The following is a 21,506-nucleotide window of genomic DNA, read 5'->3' on the forward strand; positions in this document are numbered from 1 at the left end:
AGCATCAGGAAAAGAAAACCATGATCGCACTTCTGCCGGCCCATTAAGAAACCATTCTATGTGGAGATAAGCAGATGAACCCAGAATATGAACGCATTGCGTTTTCATATTTTAATTTAACTATTTTAGGAGATGAAGTCGTTAAACGTTTCTCACGTTAAGTGTTTTAGAATGTATTTTATCCGCGCGCACAATTTGAAAAGACTCCAACGGACACAGACGGAGTGAACGACTGGATTTGTTCTCTCGATCAGGTATAGGGTACAAGTGATTTCAAAACTTTTCATCCGGTTCTAATTAGATTTTTGGATGCTGTGAACATGTTTAGCTAAAAAGACTGCCACTCCAGTTTAGCATTTATTGTTGTTTCTGCAGTTAAAAAGACAAAGTTGAAAATTCTGTCTACTATCATTATTTTAATAATTTCTTTATTTTTATTTTATTTATTGATCTGTCAGGGTTATCTAATCTAACTATTTGCGGCTTGTGTTTTGAATATATGTTCCCCTGCACTTTAGGCATTTTGCACACATTTGCTCCTCATCTTGTGACTTATTCTGATTTATTTCGTTTTGTATTTTTATTTATTGGAAAGGTATATTCTGTTCTAATTTAATTTAGTAAATGAATTGTTTATTTTTTCGGCGCATGATGCATCGATGTTGTGCTGTACTTAGAGCCTGCTTGCACAGGTAATTTAGCCGATTTAATTTGATTTGCATGTGAAATGTAAATCCTGTCTGCAGTGTGGCCTTTCTGGAGTTATTTATGTTATTTCTTAGTTTTATTGATCCAAAATGTTTTTATACATTTTCTTCTATATCTTTGTGTGATTTTCTGTACATCGCGGCTTTGAAATGTTAAAGCCCCGCCCCCATACACACGATTCGACTATTAGTCGACTATAGACAAGACTTGACGATTCTGATTCGACTATGAAAATCCATAGTCGGGGACACCCCTAGTTTTAATCATCTTTAATGTAACCAAACGTTCGTACAGGTTTCACATACCGTAATACTAACAGAAATAATAAAATAATAAACGATAGCAGTTTGAACCCTTCTCCACTTTATTACCACACATCAATCACTAACTCCAAAACCCCGCGACAGCATCTACGGCAAGCCCCGAGGGGAAAAAATACATTGCATGCACACATACAACGAGTGCCAGTAGGCCTACATCAATTCAAAATCAAACATACGCCACTGATATAAGCCATGTGTGTCCCGAATATAAATGCACACACAGAGAGAGAGAGTGTGCTTGTACAACAACTATCTTTGTGTGTGTGTGTGTGTGTGTGTGTGTGTGTGTGTGAATGTTGTTGCCGAGGGCACATGAAATTGTTAATCCGGCCCTGGATAGGAGAAAATATCAGGGAAACTGAGGCTTGGTAAGTTTTCATATTACTCCAGGCTTTGTTCATAGGGATCGATTCCGCCTATAATCAACTTTTTTTTAAAGTAGCGTTGTTTGGCTTCATTATGAAGTGTGTCCGTATATGGTATAGCCAACTTTTTTTTGTCACGGTCCATAACTCTTTCTGGATACCGGCCGGCTGCGCTAATATCTTATAAACAGGCTTTTGCGGTGCCTCTAAAATGGCCGCCGTTACCCACAATGCAACATTCCATAACATCTACGCCCGAGCTCTATTGACTCCGCCGCCATGCCGGAGCCGTAACGCAGCCGGTGGAAATTGGGGGTTAAGCATGTCATCCTTGACTGCATCCCAGGCATGAAGCTCTCTCTTCTTTGCCTTACTGTATGCACTCTCAGAACAGCTTGGTGTCGTATCATCAAGTTCAGCCTGTTGAGATGTAATAGGGTGGGTCTGTTTGTAGTTGGGCTGGGGAAGACCTTGACTAAGGTAAGAAACCTTTGCAGGGCCAGCGATAGTCCTCCTCACCACCTTAATTTTAACGTTCCTGAAACGTGTGGTCTTAAGTGCTTTTCCCATATCTGAAATCAAAATATTTGCCAATTATTACATAAAGCAAAGTGCAGTCAGATGAGGGATATTTGGTGTTAGATATATATATATATATATATATATATTAATTGCAAGATAGATAAATAAATAAATACACAACTAGCTAGCTACCTAGATTAGATAAATACATACATACACAGCTAGCTACACACGATAGTCAATATTCCAAGGTTTCCAAACAGCCATAAAATACGTCTTGGGTTTGAATATTTCACTCAAGTCAGTATGGGTAACGTTGGGCCTATGATATGGCTTCAGTGAAGCGTTATCGAGCATACACAATATATGGAATAAGCCTTACTGTCAGTGTGTAAAAAGCAATTTTTACAGTTTAACTTTGCGTTTAACTATAAACTAAATTCCCCCATTAGCTTCAGAAATAAAAATATGCTTATTAGCAAATTTAATGCTCACATAAAGCATGTAAAGTAGAGACGGGCTAATAACGTAATATGGCCTAGCTACGTTTGCAGACACATATCGCAATGCGCGTATTTCATGTAAATGTAGTACTCAGAAATATGGAAAGATTATTAAAATTATTAATAAAAACGAGTGCTGCAAAATGATGGCTTCATTGTCGTTTTCTTTACTCAAAACCAATATAATAAAAGGCAAAGCAAATGCTAAGTAAGTTACATTACATTATGCATTTCTCATCACACATGTGGCATTTACAAACGCATCTGGGATATTAATCACATCTTCATTATGTAACATCGTATCTGATGTACAGTACTGATTAAGACGAATGCAATGCATAATTAATTTAACAGACATGAAGGGTTTAAATTACCCAAATGCACACATATCAGATAGGCCTATACTAAACTCTGAGACAACATTCGTAAACACTCACTCAAATAATATTAACATACGACGATTTATAATGCTACCATTATTTGGTAGTATAATAATGGATAGGAACATTATAATACGATATAATATTATTATAATATATAATAATGCATATTATTATTAGCTTTTATAATGCTACCATTTACCCATGCTAACCATGTGCGCTCAGGCAGACTACGTTAAGTTTAAATTTATGATATTCATATAGTAAAACAGACAGTATTGCATCAAACATAGTTTATACTAAAACGTAAGTTTGTTTCGTGCACTATGTGTTGCATTTACCTGGAAAGAAGTCACTTTTGAAATAGATTATTTAAAGATTAATAAAAACGAGGGCCGCAAAATTATGTCTTCCTCTTCTTTACTTCTTTACGCAAGTTTTCCCCAACGAATTCACTATATGCATATAACGTTCTTTTTAACATAAAGCACAAATAAGAAATTAAACAGTATTTGAAAGTATTAGACAATTAACATTTTACTATATTATAAAGAAATGCACAAACATACACGGCTATGCCTAGGCTACTCATATAGAGTTCGGGATCGTTGCGTCACGCCGCAATGCATTGTGGGAATCACGGTACGGAAGTAGATGTACTGTATAGTAGGCAGTAGGTAACGTTGATCATTTGGTCATTAATTTTGGTTATTTTTTGGAAAATGGTTCAGTATTGCTGTATTGTGAACTGCTGTAATCGGTCTCATGATCGACAGGGCAAACGCCTCATAAATCATATTAGTTTTCCCTATTTTCGTCGGATGGCTTGGGTCGCCGCTGGTCGTCAATATACTAGTGTAACGAGGTTAAAATGGTTTTATTTATTTCACAAGATTTTTCTGTTATTATACATTTAAGGCTGTTCTACTATTATAGGATATGTATACAATATTTGGGAATGTTATTTTTTTGGCAGTGTCACTGTGATTGAGCTGAAGCTGGCGTGACGGCCTGTTTCTCAAAATGTATTATATTATGCAGGTATGCATTGACAAACCCTATTTTTGTGTTTAAGTTTATATTATCGGGTTTCATGTTTAAGTGTATGGAGTTACTGCGTTTTCTCCATCTCTGTGCTTTTGTTCTCTTTGCTTTTTCTTTCCTTGTCCTTTTTTTTTTTTTTTTTTGCTTTTCTGCCTTTCTCCCGAACTGAGTGTCACTGTGATTGAGCTGAAGCTGGCGTGACGGCCTGTTTTATCAAAATATATTCTCTTATGCAGACCCACTCCGGCGCTCTCCTGTCGTTTTTGCACTGAATACACAACACAACGCAGACAGAAGCATACGGTTACACTAGCAGCTACCGGACGAAAACAGTGGATTATTGCACGTATGATAAATTACTCCTGAAGTGTAACAAACCCACATAGACAAGCTTCGTAGCTTGTGTGTGTCACCACTGATGCTTGGTTAACGGTGCGAACGATTGTTTTCTCCGCGTTTACTTTGTAGATCTGCAGATCTTGCACTCATTCATTTGTGAAATGCAAGTGAGCCTCCAGTGACAAGTTTTTAAATTGATCGGAGCAGAGACTTCAGACAGAAAGCACAAAGCCTTTCTTTAAAGTGAATTTCGTTTTGCATTAATTTGTATTTTAATAAATATCTATATAGAAATGTCTACTTTTAAACAAACAATTCAAAACGAAAGAAAACAGACAGCTCTCTGCTTATGTACGTTAAAGGACAAGTTCGTTATTTTACACTTAAAGCCCTGTTTACAGATCGTTTCTGATGAAATCGAATGGTTAAGATTAAAATTTGGACAAATGCTGCTGTCCCGAGAATTTTAGGTTTCGTGAAACTCACCGAGTGGTCAGGGGTGTTCACTGATATGCTCACACAAAAATCGCTGCAAAAGATGCTTTCCAACAGGTTTTATCGTAGTTTTTGTCCAAGGTTTTTTTTTGTGTGTGTGTTTGACAAAAACTACGATAAAACCTGTTGGAAAGCATCTTTTGCAGCGATTTTTGTGTGAGCATATCAGTGAACACCCCTGACCACTCGGTGAGTTTCACGTCTTTGTAAACGAAAGTTTAATGCGTTTTTTGGAAGGATTGTTCCAGTGCCCATATGCAGCCATTCTGTAGGTGGGGGGGAGAAGCGAAAGAAACCTAAAATTCTCGGGACAGCAGCATTTGTCCAAATTTTAATCTTAACCATTCGATTTCATCAGAAACGATCTGTAAACAGGGCTTTAAGTGTAAAATACCGAACTTGTCCTTTAATCCGTATGCAATGTGCATTTCTCTCTGGCGCGTTCACTACAGCGAAGATCGCCAGTCGTAAACCTCATCTTTGCAGCCGACTGACAAAAAACCCCCCCCACTTGTTTATTAATAAACAATTACAATGTGTGTGTGTGAATGTTGTTGCCGAGGGCACATGAAATTGTTAATCCGGTGTTGCACCAAAAACTGTGACCCATCAGATTCTGTGACCCAAGAGGGCGCTGCTGCACATCTTATGCTCGTGCGTGGCAGATAATCAAGGACGAAGAAGAGCATCTACGTAAACTGCGCAAGAAAACATTACATCTATGAATGCAAGCCGCTGCTGAAAGCTGTATATTCTCAGGTTTATATTGCTTCATAATGAGAGAGTAACGTTAGTCCGCTGTGACAAATTGTGAAATGTGATTTTTTTTTTTTATTCTAATTCCTTCTGACTGAATGCACGAGTTGCATTTGTAATTTACATGTTTATCTGAAAATAAATATCTGAAATGTTTCTAAACATGTATTATTTCTTTCTGATTCAATGCACGAGTTACATTTGTAATTTACATCGGGGCTGTATTGTATGGGCAGGCTAATATGCTTGCGCATAAGATTTATGGTTGTTCTGATCATGTTAAAATAGCTCTCTTAAGTTTAGACTGTTTATACTGAACTTCGCTAAAATACATTCCACTTGTGGTGTAAGTACGCTAGGTACAAGTGCAAGCCAAATGTTTATATATATATAATATATACCCACACTTTGCAGGCTGTTTTAAGGAACTGTATAATTATATGTGTAGATAGAGGGATTAAACAATTATATTGTAAAGACTTTAAATAATGTTAAGTGACAAAATGTATTTTCCTGCTTAAGGAAGCATTGCAATGACAGCTTGTAGTTGTATGTGTTTTACAATGATTTGGACCCATGGGTCTGAAATAAAAACAAGATATAATAACTTAAATAAAATCTTACACTAGGCCTACATTTAAAATTTCAAATAATCATATTCTACTGTAAAGAAAAAAAATAACTAAATATTTAATGGACCAGCACATTTGGGTAAGTTGTCAGAATGTCACTCCACTGTAACTGCTAAATAATATTAATAAACTTCAAAATATCGTTTGGTGTAGTATGTCATCCCTTCATATTACTCTGGACACATGTTATGTTATTTAGAGTCATCAGAGAGGTCACAATATATGATAGACAGCTATCAAAATATGTGACCTCAGTGTAACTGTCTAATAAATGAGTCAAACGTCAAAATACTGTTTTGGGGTTGATATAGCATCCATTCAGACTAATATAGACACGTGTTTAATTAATTAGAGTCATCACAGACTCAGTACCACATAGGTCACAATATATGTGTCACGTTAGATACAAACAAAACCGAGGACTCAATTGCAGCCAAAACAAGAAGAACTTTAATAAAAAACACAATAACAAAAATACCCACGAGGGGGAAAAATACGAGAAACTCTGAAACAGAACTGGGACTGGAAACAGAACACCAAACATAGACAACGTAACCACACAAGACTACAGACACAAGGAGACTAAATAGGGGAGCAAACAAAGGAGGGTAACGAACACAACAGGTGGGGCAAATTAACCAATAACTAGCTAACAAGACGGGCGGGGCTAACAATGAACATGAGCACCTGACTTAACATAACCAACACCCAAGTGCAAAACAAGACAGGACAGACATGTGACATAACCCCCTCCTTAAGGAGTGGCTTCCAGACACTCCACTAGAACGGGGGGGACAGACCAGGGCGGGACGGGAGGGACAGACCAGGGCGGGACGGGAGGGACAGACCAGGGCGGGACGGGAGGGACAGACCAGGGCGGGACGGGAGGGACAGACCAGGGCGGGACGGGAGGGACAGACCAGGGCGGGACGGGAGGGACAGACCAGGGCGGGACGGGAGGGACAGACCAGGGTGAGACAAGAGGAACAAACTGTCCATGGGAGGGCCAGGGTGGGCCACGGCGGCGAAGACCCCTCGGGCGGCCACGGCGGCGAAGACCCCTCGGGCGGCCACGGCTCAGGAACAGGAACTGGCGGCACCGTCTCAGGCACTGGAACTGGCACCACCAACTCAGGCACTAGATCTGGAACAGACCCTGGCTCCGGCTCTGGAACAGACCCTGGCTCCGGCTCTGGAACAGACCCTGGCTCCGGCTCTGGAACAGACCCTGGCTCCGGCTCTGGAACAGACCCTGGCTCCGGCTCTGGAACAGACCCTGGCTCCGGCTCTGGAACAGACCCTGGCTCCGGCTCTGGAACAGACCCTGGCTCCGGCTCTGGAACAGACCCTGGCTCCGGCTCTGGAACAGACCCTGGCTCCGGCTCTGGAACAGACCCTGGCTCCGGCTCTGGAACAGACACTGGCTCCGGCTCTGGAACAGACACCACCGGTCCAAGTGTGTGCGTAGCCCACACACACCACATGGCTGTGGCCATAATGACCAGTGTCGCGGTCACTGAGGGCTCAGGAACAGACACAGGCTCCGGCTCAGGAACAGACACAGGCTCCGGCTCAGGAACAGACACTGGCTCCGGCTCAGGAACAGACACTGGCTCCGGCTCAGGAACAGACACTGGCTCCGGCTCAGGAACAGACACTGGCTCCGGCTCAGGAACAGACACTGGCTCCGGCTCAGGAACAGACACTGGCTCCGGCTCAGGAACAGACACTGGCTCCGGCTCAGGAACAGACACTGTGGGTCCAAAAGGTCTCTCCAGGATTCTGGCCAGACGCTCAAAGTAATCTGACAATGTCCCAGACGCCACCGGCTCGGGCACTGGAACTGGCCCCACCGGCTCGGGTCCTGGAACTGATACCACCGGCTCGGGCACTGGAACTGGCACCCCCAGCTCCGACTCAGGAACAGACACCACCGGTTCAAGTTCAGACACAAGCTCGACGGCGGCCATCTTATCCGAAGACACAGGCTCGGCGGCGGCCATCTTGTCCAGAAACATAGGCTCAGCAGATGTGACGTGAACATTCCTGGGTGTTTCTAGGATCTTCCGTAGCGTTGAAAAATAATCCAACAATGTTCCAGTGGCCATCTCCTCAGGGAACACCAGCTCCGCGTCGGCCATCTTGTCCGAAGACACAGGCCCGGCAGACGCGACGTGAACAGTCTCTGACTGGGCAGACGTGGCATGAACCGTCTCTGGCTGGGTAGGTGTGACGTGACCCGTCCTTCTTCTCCTCCTGCGTCTCGGAGTCCCTGGGATCATCGGCGTTGGAGTCACCGGCGTTGGAACCCTGGGAACCGGCGATGAAAAACACTCGGGGCTGAACCTCGTCGGTCCTTGGTCACGAAACGACCAAATTGGAGAGTACTGTTGGTGCTCCCTTCTAGCATCTCCTCCCCTGTGTCCTCCACGAATTCCCCTGAATTTAGCGAGACGGGTTCCTCTGAAAGACTCACTCTCCCACGAAACGAGCCCGTGAGTCTCCATGCTGCTGAGTCCTCAAGGTGTTGGTTACGTTCTGTCACGTTAGATACAAACAAAACCGAGGACTCAATTGCAGCCAAAACAAGAAGAACTTTAATAAAAAACACAATAACAAAAATACCCACAAGGGGGAAAAATACAAGAAACTCTGAAACAGAACTGGGACTGGAAACAGAACACCAAACATAGACAACGTAACCACACAAGACTACAGACACAAGGAGACTAAATAGGGGAGCAAACAAAGGAGGGTAACGAACACAACAGGTGGGGCAAATTAACCAATAACTAGCTAACAAGACGGGCGGGGCTAACAATGAACATGAGCACCTGACTTAACATAACCAACACCCAAGTGCAAAACAAGACAGGACAGACATGTGACAATATGATAGGTCACAATATATGATCACAAAATAATAGGCAGCTATCAAAATGTGTGACCTCACTGTAACTGCCTAATAAATGATTCAAACTTCAAAATACTGTTTTAGGGTTGATATAGCATCCATTCAGACTAATATAGACACATGTTTTATTATTTAGAGTCATCACAGACTCAGTACCACATAGGTCACAATATATGATAGGTCACAATATATGATAGACAGCTATCAAAATGTGTGACCTCACTGTAACTGCCTAATAAATGAGTCAAACTTCAAAATACTGTTTCTGGTCTGCAATAGCATTCCTTCAGACTAATATAGACATGTTTAATTATTTAGAGTCATCACAGACTCAGTACCACAGAGGTCACAATATATGATAGGTCACAAAATATGATAGACAGCTATCAAAATATGTGACCTCAGTGTAACTGCCTAATAAATGATTCAAACTTCAAAATACTGTTTTAGGGTTGATATAGCATCCATTCAGACTAATATAGACACATGTTTAATTATTTAGAGTCATCACAGACTCAGTACCACATAGGTCACAATATATGATAGGTCACAATATATGATATTCAGCTGTTAAAATATGTAACCTCACTATAACTGCATAATTAATGACGCTCAGCTGCGCAGCTCCCAGACAGGGTTGCCAGATTGGGTGTTTTTTGACAAGGTTTTGGGCTGGAAAACTATGGAATAAAATCACTTTCAAAAATAATCATACGTAATTCAAAACATTTGTGTGTACTTTTAATATACTCGTGCGTAATTTAAAACTATTGTATGTAATTCTGTTTTTTGTCAGAGTTGGATTCCAAAATCTACGGCCACGACAGTTTACAGATACGCGATTTTGTGTGTTTTTTAGAGTACAACTCTAAAATGTACGACTGTGACAGTTTACAGACACGGCGCTTGTTTTCACAACAGCTCTGTTACACACACGACATGCGAATTACGACCACGAAGTGCGGTGTGCGAAACGACTGTCAAAAATACGTCATCAAGGTCACAGGCATTACTATCCGAGGGAAGATGAATCGATTCAATGAAGTGCGCATGCGCCCCACCAACGGTTTAAACCACTGGCGCCGAAATGGCGGATCAGCAGCCAAGCGCTCACTCCTCGTCTCAAGTAAGTTAATAATTATTATTATTTTTTAATCTGACATGTTTAAGCAGGGGTCATCAAACTTGTTCCTGGCGGTCATGAGGTCGGAGCTAAACTCTGAAGGACACCGGCCCTCCAGGACCGAACTTGACGACCCCTGTGTTTAAGGGTTAACGTTAGTTATAACTAATAACAGAGTGGAGCAATATTACAGAGATAGTATAGTAGGTAAGATAAGCTCTCAGAGTACATGTAAAGTTAAGTGCTTAAAGAAGACAGTTGTTTAGGAGGTCATCACTGCAGCCTGTAGCGCGATGAGATAGGGCTACATAAAAGAATGAGCAATTTTAAGTGTTGACTTCCTAACAGCCGTGTTACGTGCACTGTACGTTAATACACAGGTCATGTAATAAGTGTTCACTGTTTAAAGGACAAGTTCGGTATTTTACACTTAAAGCCCTGTTTACATATCGTTTCTGATGAAATAGAACGGTTAAGATTACAATTTGGACACACATTAGAAACCTAGCGAAAGAAACCTAAAATTCTCGGGACACCAACATGTGTCCAAATTTTAATCTTAACCATTCGATTTCATCAGAAACGATCTGTAAACAGGGCTTTAAGTGTAAAATACCGAACTTGTCCTTTAAGTATTGAAGTCATATTTCATTTATCACTAATAGTCGAGTCATTTTAGGAAAAAAGTTGAACAAATTGCAACAGAAGCAAACTCAACTGATTTTGTATCCTTCCTCAATATGTCCCGAGTAAGGGAAAAAAAAAAGCCCAGAAGAATCCCATTAGGGGAAAGTTTCGAAAAAGACCCAAATATAGCCTATTCATACGCCTATTCATTCTTATTCTCACGTGAATAGGGTAACATTTTTAACCTTTAGATATCACCATGAAAATGAGTTGATTACTTACATCAAGACAAACAAAAAATGTATTACAAGTTTTTTAAATTGTTTGTTAACATGGACAAATGGTGCATAATCTAATTACATATGTGCTAATTTGCATAAATACCACAACTGGTCTAAACATTGGGTCTAGCCAGGTGAACATGTCTTGTTGAATCTTGGTGACACATAACAGTAAAAGACTAAATGTTAAGGTCTGAATGGAACCCATTTAGGGGCTACCCATGAGCATTAATACATAGAGGCAGGAAGAAATACTTTGGTTCCTACTTAGGCTGGTTCCTTTATTACTTTTTAAGAGATGGGGTTTGGGGCTGGGCCCGTGGGACTGTTTCTGGGGGACGAGTCTGAGGCGAGAACAGGAGACAATGGTAAGGAGAATGCAGAAGACAAAAGGTAGGCAAAATAAAAAGTAAATTCCCAGAAACAGTCCCACGGACCCAGCCACAAACCCCATCTTCCTGCCTCTATGTATTAAAGGGATAGTTCACCCAAAAATGAAAATTCTGTCATCATTTACTCACCCTCAAGTTGTTTCAAACCTGTATGAATTTCTTTTTTTCTGCTGAACACAAAAGAAGATATTTTGAAAAATGTCTGTAACCAAACAGTTGAGGCATGACCATTGGACAGTGAAATGCTCATTGGGTCAGCAGGGTCAGACAAAAACAGGTGGAGAAGAAAATATGCATGTTAACAGCAAAAGAATTAAGAATTAAGGTTCTATTGACTTCCATAGTATTTTTGTTTTCCTACTATGGAAGTCAATGGGGTCCATCAACTGTTTGGTTACCGACATTTTTCAAAATATCTTCTTTTGTGTTCAGCAGAAAAAAGAAATTCATACAGGTTTGAAAACAACTTGAGGGTGAGTAAATGATGACAGAATTTTCATTTTTGGGTGAACTATCCCTTTAATGCTCATGGGTAGCCCCTAAATGGGTTCCATTCAGACCTTAACAACATTAAGTATTTTTCTGTTATCAACAAGATTCAACAAGACATGTTCACCTGGCTAGACCCAATGTTTAGACCTGTTGTGGTATTTATGCAAATTAGCACATATGTAATTAGATTATGCACCGTTTGTCCATGTCAAACAAACAATTTCAAAAAACTTGTAATACATTTTTTGTTTGTCTTGATGTAAGTAATCAACTCATTTTCATGGTGATATCTAAAGGTTAAAAATGTTACCCTATTCACGTGAGAATAAGAATGAATAGGCGTATGAATAGGCTATATTTGGGTCTTTTTCGAAACTTTCCCCTAATGGGATTCTTCTGGGCTTTTTTTTTCCTTACTCGGGACATATTGAGGATACAAAATCAGTTGAGTTTGCTTCTGTTGCAATTTGTTCAAGGTTGACCCCCATTTTGGCTTAAAATGACTGGACTATAATAAAAGAGAGAATTTTGTCTAAGTAATATTAATGTCAGAGTAATTTGACTTACAGGGACCGCTGATGACGCACCTACTAGAACGCCTCAGGTCACAAATAAGTGCAGTTTTAGATGGACATCAGCTGGACTTGGACTATTTTCAATATGTTATCAATCAAGAAGTGTTTATTTTGTCATCAGCCTCCACTATCTTTGATGTGCCAAATGATATTTTGGAGACCCTCATGGATTTACAACAAAAAATTCATGCAGCTCTTTCCCAAGAGGTGGCCCCAGTTCTTACGAGGGAATGTGGTGGTGGACGAGGTCGACCTAAGTTTATTGTTTCCGAGGAAATGCTGTCCCGTCTCATAGAGATGTCTTTACCAGTTTATTGTATTGCAAACATTTTAGGAGTAAGCCAGTCAACAATCTTCCGCCGAATGCGTGACTTGGGTTTGTCTGTAAAAACTACGTATAGCACCATATCTGACAATGAATTGGATAATGCCATTTTGGCCATCAAAAGAAGACTACCAAATGCTGGATATAGGATGATAAAAGGCTACCTGCAAGCAGACGGACATAGAGTGCAGTGGAACCGCATAAAAGAATCCATGCACAGAGTGGATGCCCCTGGAATATTGGAAAGGATGACACAGCTGGGGTGTATTGTCAGGAGGTCATATTTTGTTCAAAGTCCACTGTCCTTAGTCCATATTGACACGAATCACAAGCTCATAAGGTATGTTCTTATATTTTACCTACGAAAGTGTAATGTTATGCAATATTACGTTTAACATGGTTTTACTTTGAAGGTACAACATCATCATATTTGGTGGGATAGATGGGTTCTCACCAGAGCATGTGAGCGGAGTGGAGCGGGAGCGAGCGGGGAGCGCGAGCGGGCGGATCTTGGACAGAGCGCAGAGCGGCAATTTCAAAAGGACGGAGCGTCGCACTATTTCCCGCTCCAATTCCGCTCCGCTCACGCCACGCATCAGTCAAAAAATGCGCCATGAAGAACAAAAAACATATATAGGCATAGCCGTCGCACTGGACTATAAGTCGCATTTATTTAGAAATTTGTTTCACACAAAAAAAACTAAAACAATGTTACAGATGGGACAGTTCTCCGTTACGGACGTGAGCGCTCTGACAGCGGCACTAAAAGACTGCTTTAAAACTTTCACTGAGACCTCAAACAGAAAGCACAAAGCCTGTCTTTAAATTTAATTTCGTTTTGTATTAATTGTATCTTAATTTTGATCAGTGTTTCATCAACCAATTTTCTGGATTTAATAAATAAGTAAATATATTAGATAATCACGACACGAAGGCGCCGGCGGGTGAACCTGGAGTTTTTCTCATAAATGAACCGAAACTCAGCGTATAGCCTACTTGCCTGACAGACCTGAGACATATATATAAAGCCTGAAATGTCTACTTTTAAACAGAACAATTCAAAACGAAAGAAAACAGACTGCTCTCTTGAATCCGTATGAAATGTGCATTTCTCTCTGGGGCGTTCAATACTGCGAAGATCGCGAGTCAGCATCTTTCCAGCCACAGACATAAAAAAAAATGGTTTATTAGTAAACAATTAAAATGTCTCCTGCTATATTTTACATATACATAATCATTAATTTTGCCGGTTCGTTGTGACAGCTTTTAGGTGCGTTATTGGCAGCGCCACCCTTATGTTATGAACGCATCAGCACCGAAAACATGGAGATTTTTTTTCTTTTGGGGGCATTTTGTTTGTGTTCAGACTTTCAGTTGTCTTTAGGCGCGATGTTAGAGGACGCTGCTAATAAAGTTGCTAGTATGGCCTACACATATTGGATTCACGTTTATTATTATAGGCTATTTAAAAAAAATACCCCATTTTTTATGCCGTGCGTATCATTTTATTTTGTTGTATTTATCCGCCACACCTTGGCCGGTCCGTGAAAATATTGTCTGATATTAAACCGGTCCGTGACGCAAAAAAGGTTGGGGACCGCTACAAGTGATATACATGTAGATTTTTTTCCTTTTTTGGAGCGAGCGGGGGGCGATTTGAGTGGAGCGCGAAGCAAACTGCGTTGAGCGCTGAGCGAAAATGAGCGGAGCGGCCTGATGTAGCTTTGAGCGGGGGAGCGGAGGGGTGAACAGTTCCGTGAGCGATGAGCGGAGATTCTCACCGCTCCACTCCGCTCATATGCTCTGGTTCTCACGAAAGGTAAACACATTTATTTCCAACCCAGTGGAATCTATCTATCAATCAATAATATTACTTATCTATCTATAATCTGACTATCTATCTGTGTTTGAATGTATTGAATGCTTTAATGTATTACATTCATTCTTTTTTGGTATAGATCATGTACCTGGAACCAGCAACAAACAACCGTTCAAGCACTGCCTTATCATTCTTTCTCCAGTCTGTGCAAAAACATGGATGGCCTTCAAGGTATGAGAAAATAGTTTTTCTGCTCCTCACTTCCTTGCGTTTAGTTAAACCCTCATCCGTCCCTCAGGTCATTTTGACCCAAAACTGATTTTCCCAAAAATTATAAAAATCGTGTGTTGATCGTACCGGTCCAAGATTTCTTTACTTTTGTCATACTTGCACCAGGAATACACACACACACACACACACAAACTGAGTGGATTTGAGGAGTTTAAATGGGTGCAATAAAAAAAGTAACAAAAGGGTCCCTCATGGGTCATTTTGACCCACATAGGAATGAATGGAATTTATGAGAAAACTGATTTTTTTTTTTATATATATACAAAATCTGAGACAATAAAGATTTATACCCAAATGAAGGGCTAAGACTACAGAATATCCCCAATGCAGAAAACACACACACACACACACACACACACACACACACACACACACACACACACACACACACACACACACGATACACACACTCCAATAGAACATATTATAATGTTTCATGTTTCTGCTGGGATATGACTGTCATTTTTCCTTTTTTTTTTTTTGACCTAACAGTTACATTTAAGAGACTGAGTTTATATCATAGTTATATTTTTTTATAGATTTTTGTAATATTTTTTATAGATTTTTTTTTTTTTTTTTTTTACAAAATACGGATTTTTTTAATGTAAAAAATTTTCTTAAAAAATATACAGAATAAAAGATAAATATAATAAAAATCACCCAAAAATAATAGTAAATGAGTAATGATGAGTAAACATGTTTATTTGTATTTTCTTAACATTATGGCAGTCAAGCAGATTTAACCTCTCCCTTCACCCCTCCATTTCAGGGTCCGGGGTGATGAAGGTGTGGAAAATGTGGCAGTTGCAGAAACCATGTTTCGTGTGAAAGGGACTGGAAGAGGAAGCTTCATTGCTGGGAAAAGCGTACATAATCAGAGGTAATAAACAAGTTAGGATGTCACACTATCGTGTAATTTATAATTTTTAATCGATACATTTTGTATTCTCTAGAATTGAACGCCTGTGGCGAGACGTCTGGGTCAGCGTAACACAGCTGTATTACAAAATACTACACAGCCTTGAGGAAGAAGGCTTGATGGACTTGTCAGATTCCTTTCATGTGTTTTGTGCACATTATGTCTTCCTCCCACGTCTGAAGCGTGACCTCCACAGTTTTTCTGAAGGCTGGGACAATCATCCATTACGGTCTGAAAATGGGCTCACCCCTAACCAGATGTGGATAATGGGACACATGCACAACTCATCTGGAGACAATGAAGAGAGTTTTCAGGTTTGTTTTTTTAATTGATTTTCTATGCCTTCAAGTTATACAGGGCGTGCAGAATTATTAGGCACGTTGAGTTTCTGATCATATTTTATTCCCGATCATATTTTAGTCCCAGGCACATTTTGCCAATTCCAAACCATATTAATCTTAACTACTATTAATTTTGTATTTAATCATTTATAAGTGATATATAATTGTTCATGAAGGCTGGAAATGAAAAATGCCTTTAATTCAGGTGTGCAGAATTATTAGGCACGTTTTATTTTACAGATAAAACAAGCCAAAAAAGAGATTTAACTCAGACTGAAAAGTCAAAAATTATTAAATCCCCATGAGAAAAATGCAATACTATAAATGGCAGTTGAGGCATGACCATTGGACAGTGAAATGCTCATTGGGTCAGCAGGGTCAGACAAAAACAGGTGGAGAAGAAAAGACACATGTTAACTGCAAAAGAATTAAGAATTAAGTGTGAAACCATCAGGAACCCTTTAGTCTCCAGCGCCACCATTTTCCAGAACTGCAACCTACCTGGAGTCTCCAGTAGAGTAAGGTGTCAGGGTCTCAGAGACTTAGATTAGGTAAAGAATCCTAAAATGGACCCCCTCTTAATAAGAATCACAAGCTGAAGTGTAGTAAAATACATGAAGACTGTTCTTTCATAGGCGTTATTGACAGACAGATTGAGAGTGACTCTTGAAGGACCAGCACCACATCCTCTTCTACCACTGTTTGAAGAATTCATCTTCCAGAAACTGACAGTAAGTTTTGGGAGTTAATATTTAGTTAATTTTTAGTCCATCTCCTACCCTGAAGTCTATTTTGCAGAGATGGACTAAAAATGAACTCCCAAAACTTACTGTCAGTTTCTGGAAGATGAATTCTTCAAACAGTGGTAGAAGAGGATGTGGTGCTGGTCCTTCAAGAGTCACTGTAAAATAAAACGTGCCTAATAATTCTGCACACCTGAATTAAAGGCATTTTTCATTTCCAGCCTTCATGAACAATTATATATCACTTATAAATGATTAAATACAAAATTAATAGTAGTTAAGATTAATATGGTTTGGAATTGGCAAAATGTGCCTGGGACTAAAATATGATCAGAAAATCAATGTGCCTAATAATTCTGCATGCCCTGTACTGTCAAATTGTGCTTTTGCATGATGTAATTTTTTATTAATTTTTTTTATTTAAGAATTTGGAGCTGTTTGGAACAGACTGGGAGACGTTTGATAGTGTGACAGAAGATGATGTTGGAGTTCATGTTCCAGAAATTGAGTGCCCAATCACTCCTGCTCTGATGGAAACAGTAAAATCCATCTTTAATCCTCTTGCAACATCTGACTGTTATGGCAGAGATATTTATACATCTTTGGTTCAATATTTTGAAAGTCTTTAAAATACACAAACAACTGTGTGAGACCATTGTAAACATTTATTTTGCAAATTGTGTATATATTTTGAAAACTGTAACAAAGCAGCACAATGAATGAATTATGAAAACTAATTTGTAAATAAATTCAGAACAGTTAATGATTTTGAGTTGTTTCTTTAACATGAAAAATCTTTCAACAAATATTGTCAAAGGAACAGTTTTACTTATGTCAATAAACAGTGATTCAAAAGGAAGCTGAAAGTTGCTGTTTCAACATGCTTTCCCCACCAAATACATTTAAACATTGTCAAATGACTCCCCATATTTCATAGCTATTTCCATTATGTTTTTAAATTCATTCAGTGTTTTCAGGTGAGCTGTAGGAAACGTAATTGTGCGAGTACATGCGCTTACAGTTGGAAAACACACAGTGTGTTTTGTGTCACAGTCGTGATTGAACTTCACAGTGATGTTGAAATCCTTCTGGTCACTGGGGAGAATAGGCTTATGTCTCTGGCCTGTCATCCACTGCATAACTTTACCTGCAGTCATTTGTTCAGCTTCACCATCTTAAAAACAGGGAGGGAGGGAGGCTTAAAGTTCTGTTAATCTTGTTTTCATTCCACTAAGTATGTTGTGCTTTTATGATAATACATACCACGATCCTCAACTTCCTGTAGGAAATCCTGGAAAAAGTTAATTACATTTACTTCTTTGGTGTATTTCACAGAACCTTTGTCACTAAAGACAGGGTGGCAATTCTCCAGAATGAAGCCTGCATCCACCTTAAATAAAAGAGATAGTGTTAGCATTTCTATATGCCTGTCACATTTAAAGGCATAGTTCACTTTGAAATAAAATTTTGGTATGTTTTAGCTTACCTCAAGGGCATCCAAGATGTAGGTGTCTTTGTTTCCGCAGTAGTTTCAATTTTTATATTTTTAGGTCAAACCGTTCTTGTCTGTCAGTCATATAATGCAGGTCTATGGTCACCACCTCAAAGAGCATGCACAGAGAAGTCCAAATTAAACAATTCCCCATCGTAAGTACACATTGATGGCCTAAGACACGAAACGAGCGGTTTGTGTGAGAAAATGAACAGTATTTATATTGTTTTTACCTCTTATACACAGCCATGTCCAAGTGATCTGAGGGCGCGCGCGCTTCCTGGTGTGTGACGTGTGTGCGCGTTCTGGCTTAGTCTACGCAAGCGCCGTAAAGTGTACAAGAGGTAAAAACAATATAAATACTGTTCATTTTCTCACACAAACCGCTCGTTTCGTGTCTTAGGCCATCAATGTGTACTTACGATGGGGAATTGTTTAATTTGGACTTCTCTGTGCATGCTCTTTGAGGTGGTGACCATAGACCTGCATTATATGACTGACAGACAAGAACGGTTTGACCTAAAAATATAAAAATTGAAACTAATGCGGAAACAAAGACACCTACATCTTGGATGCCCTTGAGGTAAGCTAAAACATACCAAAATTAAATTTCAAAGTGAACTATCCCTTTAACATGTCCTCATTATGAAAACACCATAAGAACCACAATGATTTACCCTGTCATCTTTTTCCCCTGGGACAAACAATGGTAGACATAAGTCTGGATGCATTTCCATGACTTTCTGGAGATCGTAGAGCTGCAGGCCTTTTCTCAGCTGATCAAGCATTGGAACAACTCTCATAGTGGAGTGTAAAACAATGGCTCTAGAGGCAATGTAATGGTTTCATCAAATGTTTAAAACAATAAACAATATTAAAAAAATATACAGTAACTCAATTTTGATGTACTATATGATAAATGTGATGCTTTTTGTTATGTACTATACTACATTTCATAAGATTACAAATGCAGGTAAAATTTAAACTTTTTGTACTCCGAGGAGAATAAAAAGTATAGTGCACCTGATTATGTTGCTTTTCATGTCGGCAGACACTCTTCCAGTGTATCCACAGCTTAAAATCTCATCTGTAAGCTCACTCATGTCATCTGTTGAGTTAACCTAAATACAGAGAAATAGAATACAGAATACTCATTTACTTTTACAGAGTTAAAGGGATACTCTACCGTTTTTTCATATTAAACTATGTTATTCCCTTAACTAAGACGAGTTGATACATACCTATCTCCTCTCAGTGCGTGCACTTAATCGCTCTAGCGCGCGGTGACACTTTGATAGCACTTAGCTTACCCCAGTATATTCAATGGAATCTAACAGCAATGAATTTAGAAGTGACCAAACACATCAACGTTTTCCCTATTTGAAAACAGTTACACGAGTAGTTATATGAACAAGTATGGTGACACAAAATAAAACGTGGCGCTTTTCTAAGCGGGTTAAAAAGCATAACTATAATGTATGGCGTAATAGCACTTTTGGGAGTACTTCGACTGGCGCAGTAAAAAGTCACGCCTGATCCTCTTCCTCTCACTTCAGGCGTGATCAGGCATGACTTTTTTTGAAAAAGAAAAGAAAAGCACCACGTTTTATTTTGTGTCACCATACTTGGTCATATAACTACTCGTGTAACTGTTTTCAAATAGGGAAAACGTTGATGTGTTTGGTCACTTCTAAATTCATTGCTGTTAGATACCATTGAATATACTGGGGTAAGCTAAGTGCTATCAAAGTGTCACCGCGCGCTAGAGCGATTAAGTGCACGCACTGAGAGGAGATAGGTATGTATCAACTCGTCTTAGTTAAGGGAATAACATAATTTAATATGAAAAAACGGTAGAGTATCCCTTTAAACATTACTATATTTTACTTACATTTCAGGTTACTATTTTACCTTCTCAATGAGCAGGGAGAATTCTAAATCTGTGACATCACTGGTAGTCACCTGTATACTGTCATAATCTCCAGTGCGAAGATATTGGAAACACCACGCACGCAAAAAAACCGGCGGTGGTCCTCCTTGTGCTAGACTGACAGCCATAATTTCTCCTGCACTTCTAATACCATACCACAGTGGATAAAACAAAACCTTGAATCAACCAAAAAGGTTTATTGAAACATGTTGAAAAATTTTAACTGATCAAATCTTGCATACCTGAAGTAGTTACGATCCAAGCTGTTGAGACAATAGACTGGATTTTTCCCTTTTTTATCTACACCAGCGATAAAAAGTCTTGTTTCAATCTCTGCAATCATTTCTAGACAACAAATACAACCGGTTTAAAATCTGATCTGACAAAATGTCTGCTTTAAAATATAAAACATACATTTTATAATAAACTAAATTAATTATACCTGTTAAGAACTCCTTGCTAAGAGCACCAGAGTCAACCCCAGCTTCTCCAAAAAAGGTAACCTTTAGTCTGCCTTTTGGTGACGATTTCTTTTGGCGCTGCCACTGCTGCATTCCTCTGTTGTAGATGTCATTCCGAGAAATGCAGATGGAAAAGGTGTTGGTTTGATCAACTTTACTGCCGATCCAATTCAGAATCTCCCCAGAACTTTGTAATAGAAATAAACAGAAACGAAACATGAAATGTACCAGCAAAGCAAAACAAACACTTTCTTAATATACCATTTTTACCTTTGAAGTGTATGGGTCACTGAAGTCATCATCATATTCTGCAGTTCTGCACACAAACAAAAACAAAAATTAAATGCTTTAATATTTCAAATTGCTGGATAGGAAACATTTAAATGATTAATATTAGATAAGTGACACTAAACTATTTAGTAATTTACCGTAATCCACAGTTGGCTGCATGTATCTCTATAACATCACTGTCAAAGGTTTTCTTGCAAAGTGGACATTCAGCAGTCTGATGTGACATTAAAATACTGAGTTAAATTACACACAAACAATCGTTTAGGAACCATGCATAAACCATAAACTGAAAATTCATATATTTTTTTAAACACATAAATAAATAAATAAATATCCTTTTCACCTTCTCTGTACAGACTTCATTTATATTTGAAGCACAGCTTTCAATATCTGGTGACTTTTCCAATTCCTGAAAACGTAAAA

General features: G+C 39.2%; 3 protein-coding genes across 3 annotated transcripts; 2 read left to right on the forward strand and 1 right to left on the reverse strand.

Moving 5' to 3' along the window:
• Positions 1-9,661: 9,661 nt before the first annotated feature.
• On the forward strand, positions 9,662-14,008 carry LOC309501797 (uncharacterized protein). Its single transcript, XM_082174070.1, has 3 exons — positions 9,662-10,107; positions 12,466-13,136; positions 13,210-14,008. Exons 1-3 carry the CDS (start codon positions 10,069-10,071, stop codon positions 13,619-13,621), a joined length of 1,122 nt encoding a protein of 373 aa, XP_082030196.1. The 5' UTR covers positions 9,662-10,068; the 3' UTR covers positions 13,622-14,008.
• Positions 14,009-14,187: 179 nt separating this feature from the next.
• On the forward strand, positions 14,188-17,672 carry LOC309501828 (uncharacterized protein). Its single transcript, XM_082174122.1, has 5 exons — positions 14,188-14,615; positions 14,755-14,846; positions 15,676-15,786; positions 15,860-16,139; positions 17,335-17,672. The coding sequence occupies exons 1-5, from the start codon at positions 14,595-14,597 to the stop codon at positions 17,536-17,538; spliced, it is 708 nt and encodes a 235-aa protein (XP_082030248.1). The 5' UTR covers positions 14,188-14,594; the 3' UTR covers positions 17,539-17,672.
• Positions 17,673-17,810: 138 nt separating this feature from the next.
• LOC309501796 (G2/M phase-specific E3 ubiquitin-protein ligase-like) lies at positions 17,811-21,026 on the reverse strand. The gene is made up of 7 exons (XM_082174069.1): positions 20,774-21,026; positions 20,574-20,676; positions 20,313-20,475; positions 19,425-19,522; positions 19,079-19,226; positions 18,173-18,299; positions 17,811-18,083 (listed from the first exon to the last, which is right to left on the reverse strand). Exons 1-7 carry the CDS (start codon positions 21,009-21,011, stop codon positions 17,812-17,814), a joined length of 1,149 nt encoding a protein of 382 aa, XP_082030195.1. The 5' UTR covers positions 21,012-21,026; the 3' UTR covers position 17,811.
• Positions 21,027-21,506: the final 480 nt, after the last annotated feature.

Source organism: Leuciscus leuciscus (assembly GCF_965113295.1).
Source record: "Leuciscus leuciscus genome assembly, chromosome: 6".
NCBI classification, from domain to species: Eukaryota; Metazoa; Chordata; class Actinopteri; order Cypriniformes; family Leuciscidae; genus Leuciscus; species Leuciscus leuciscus.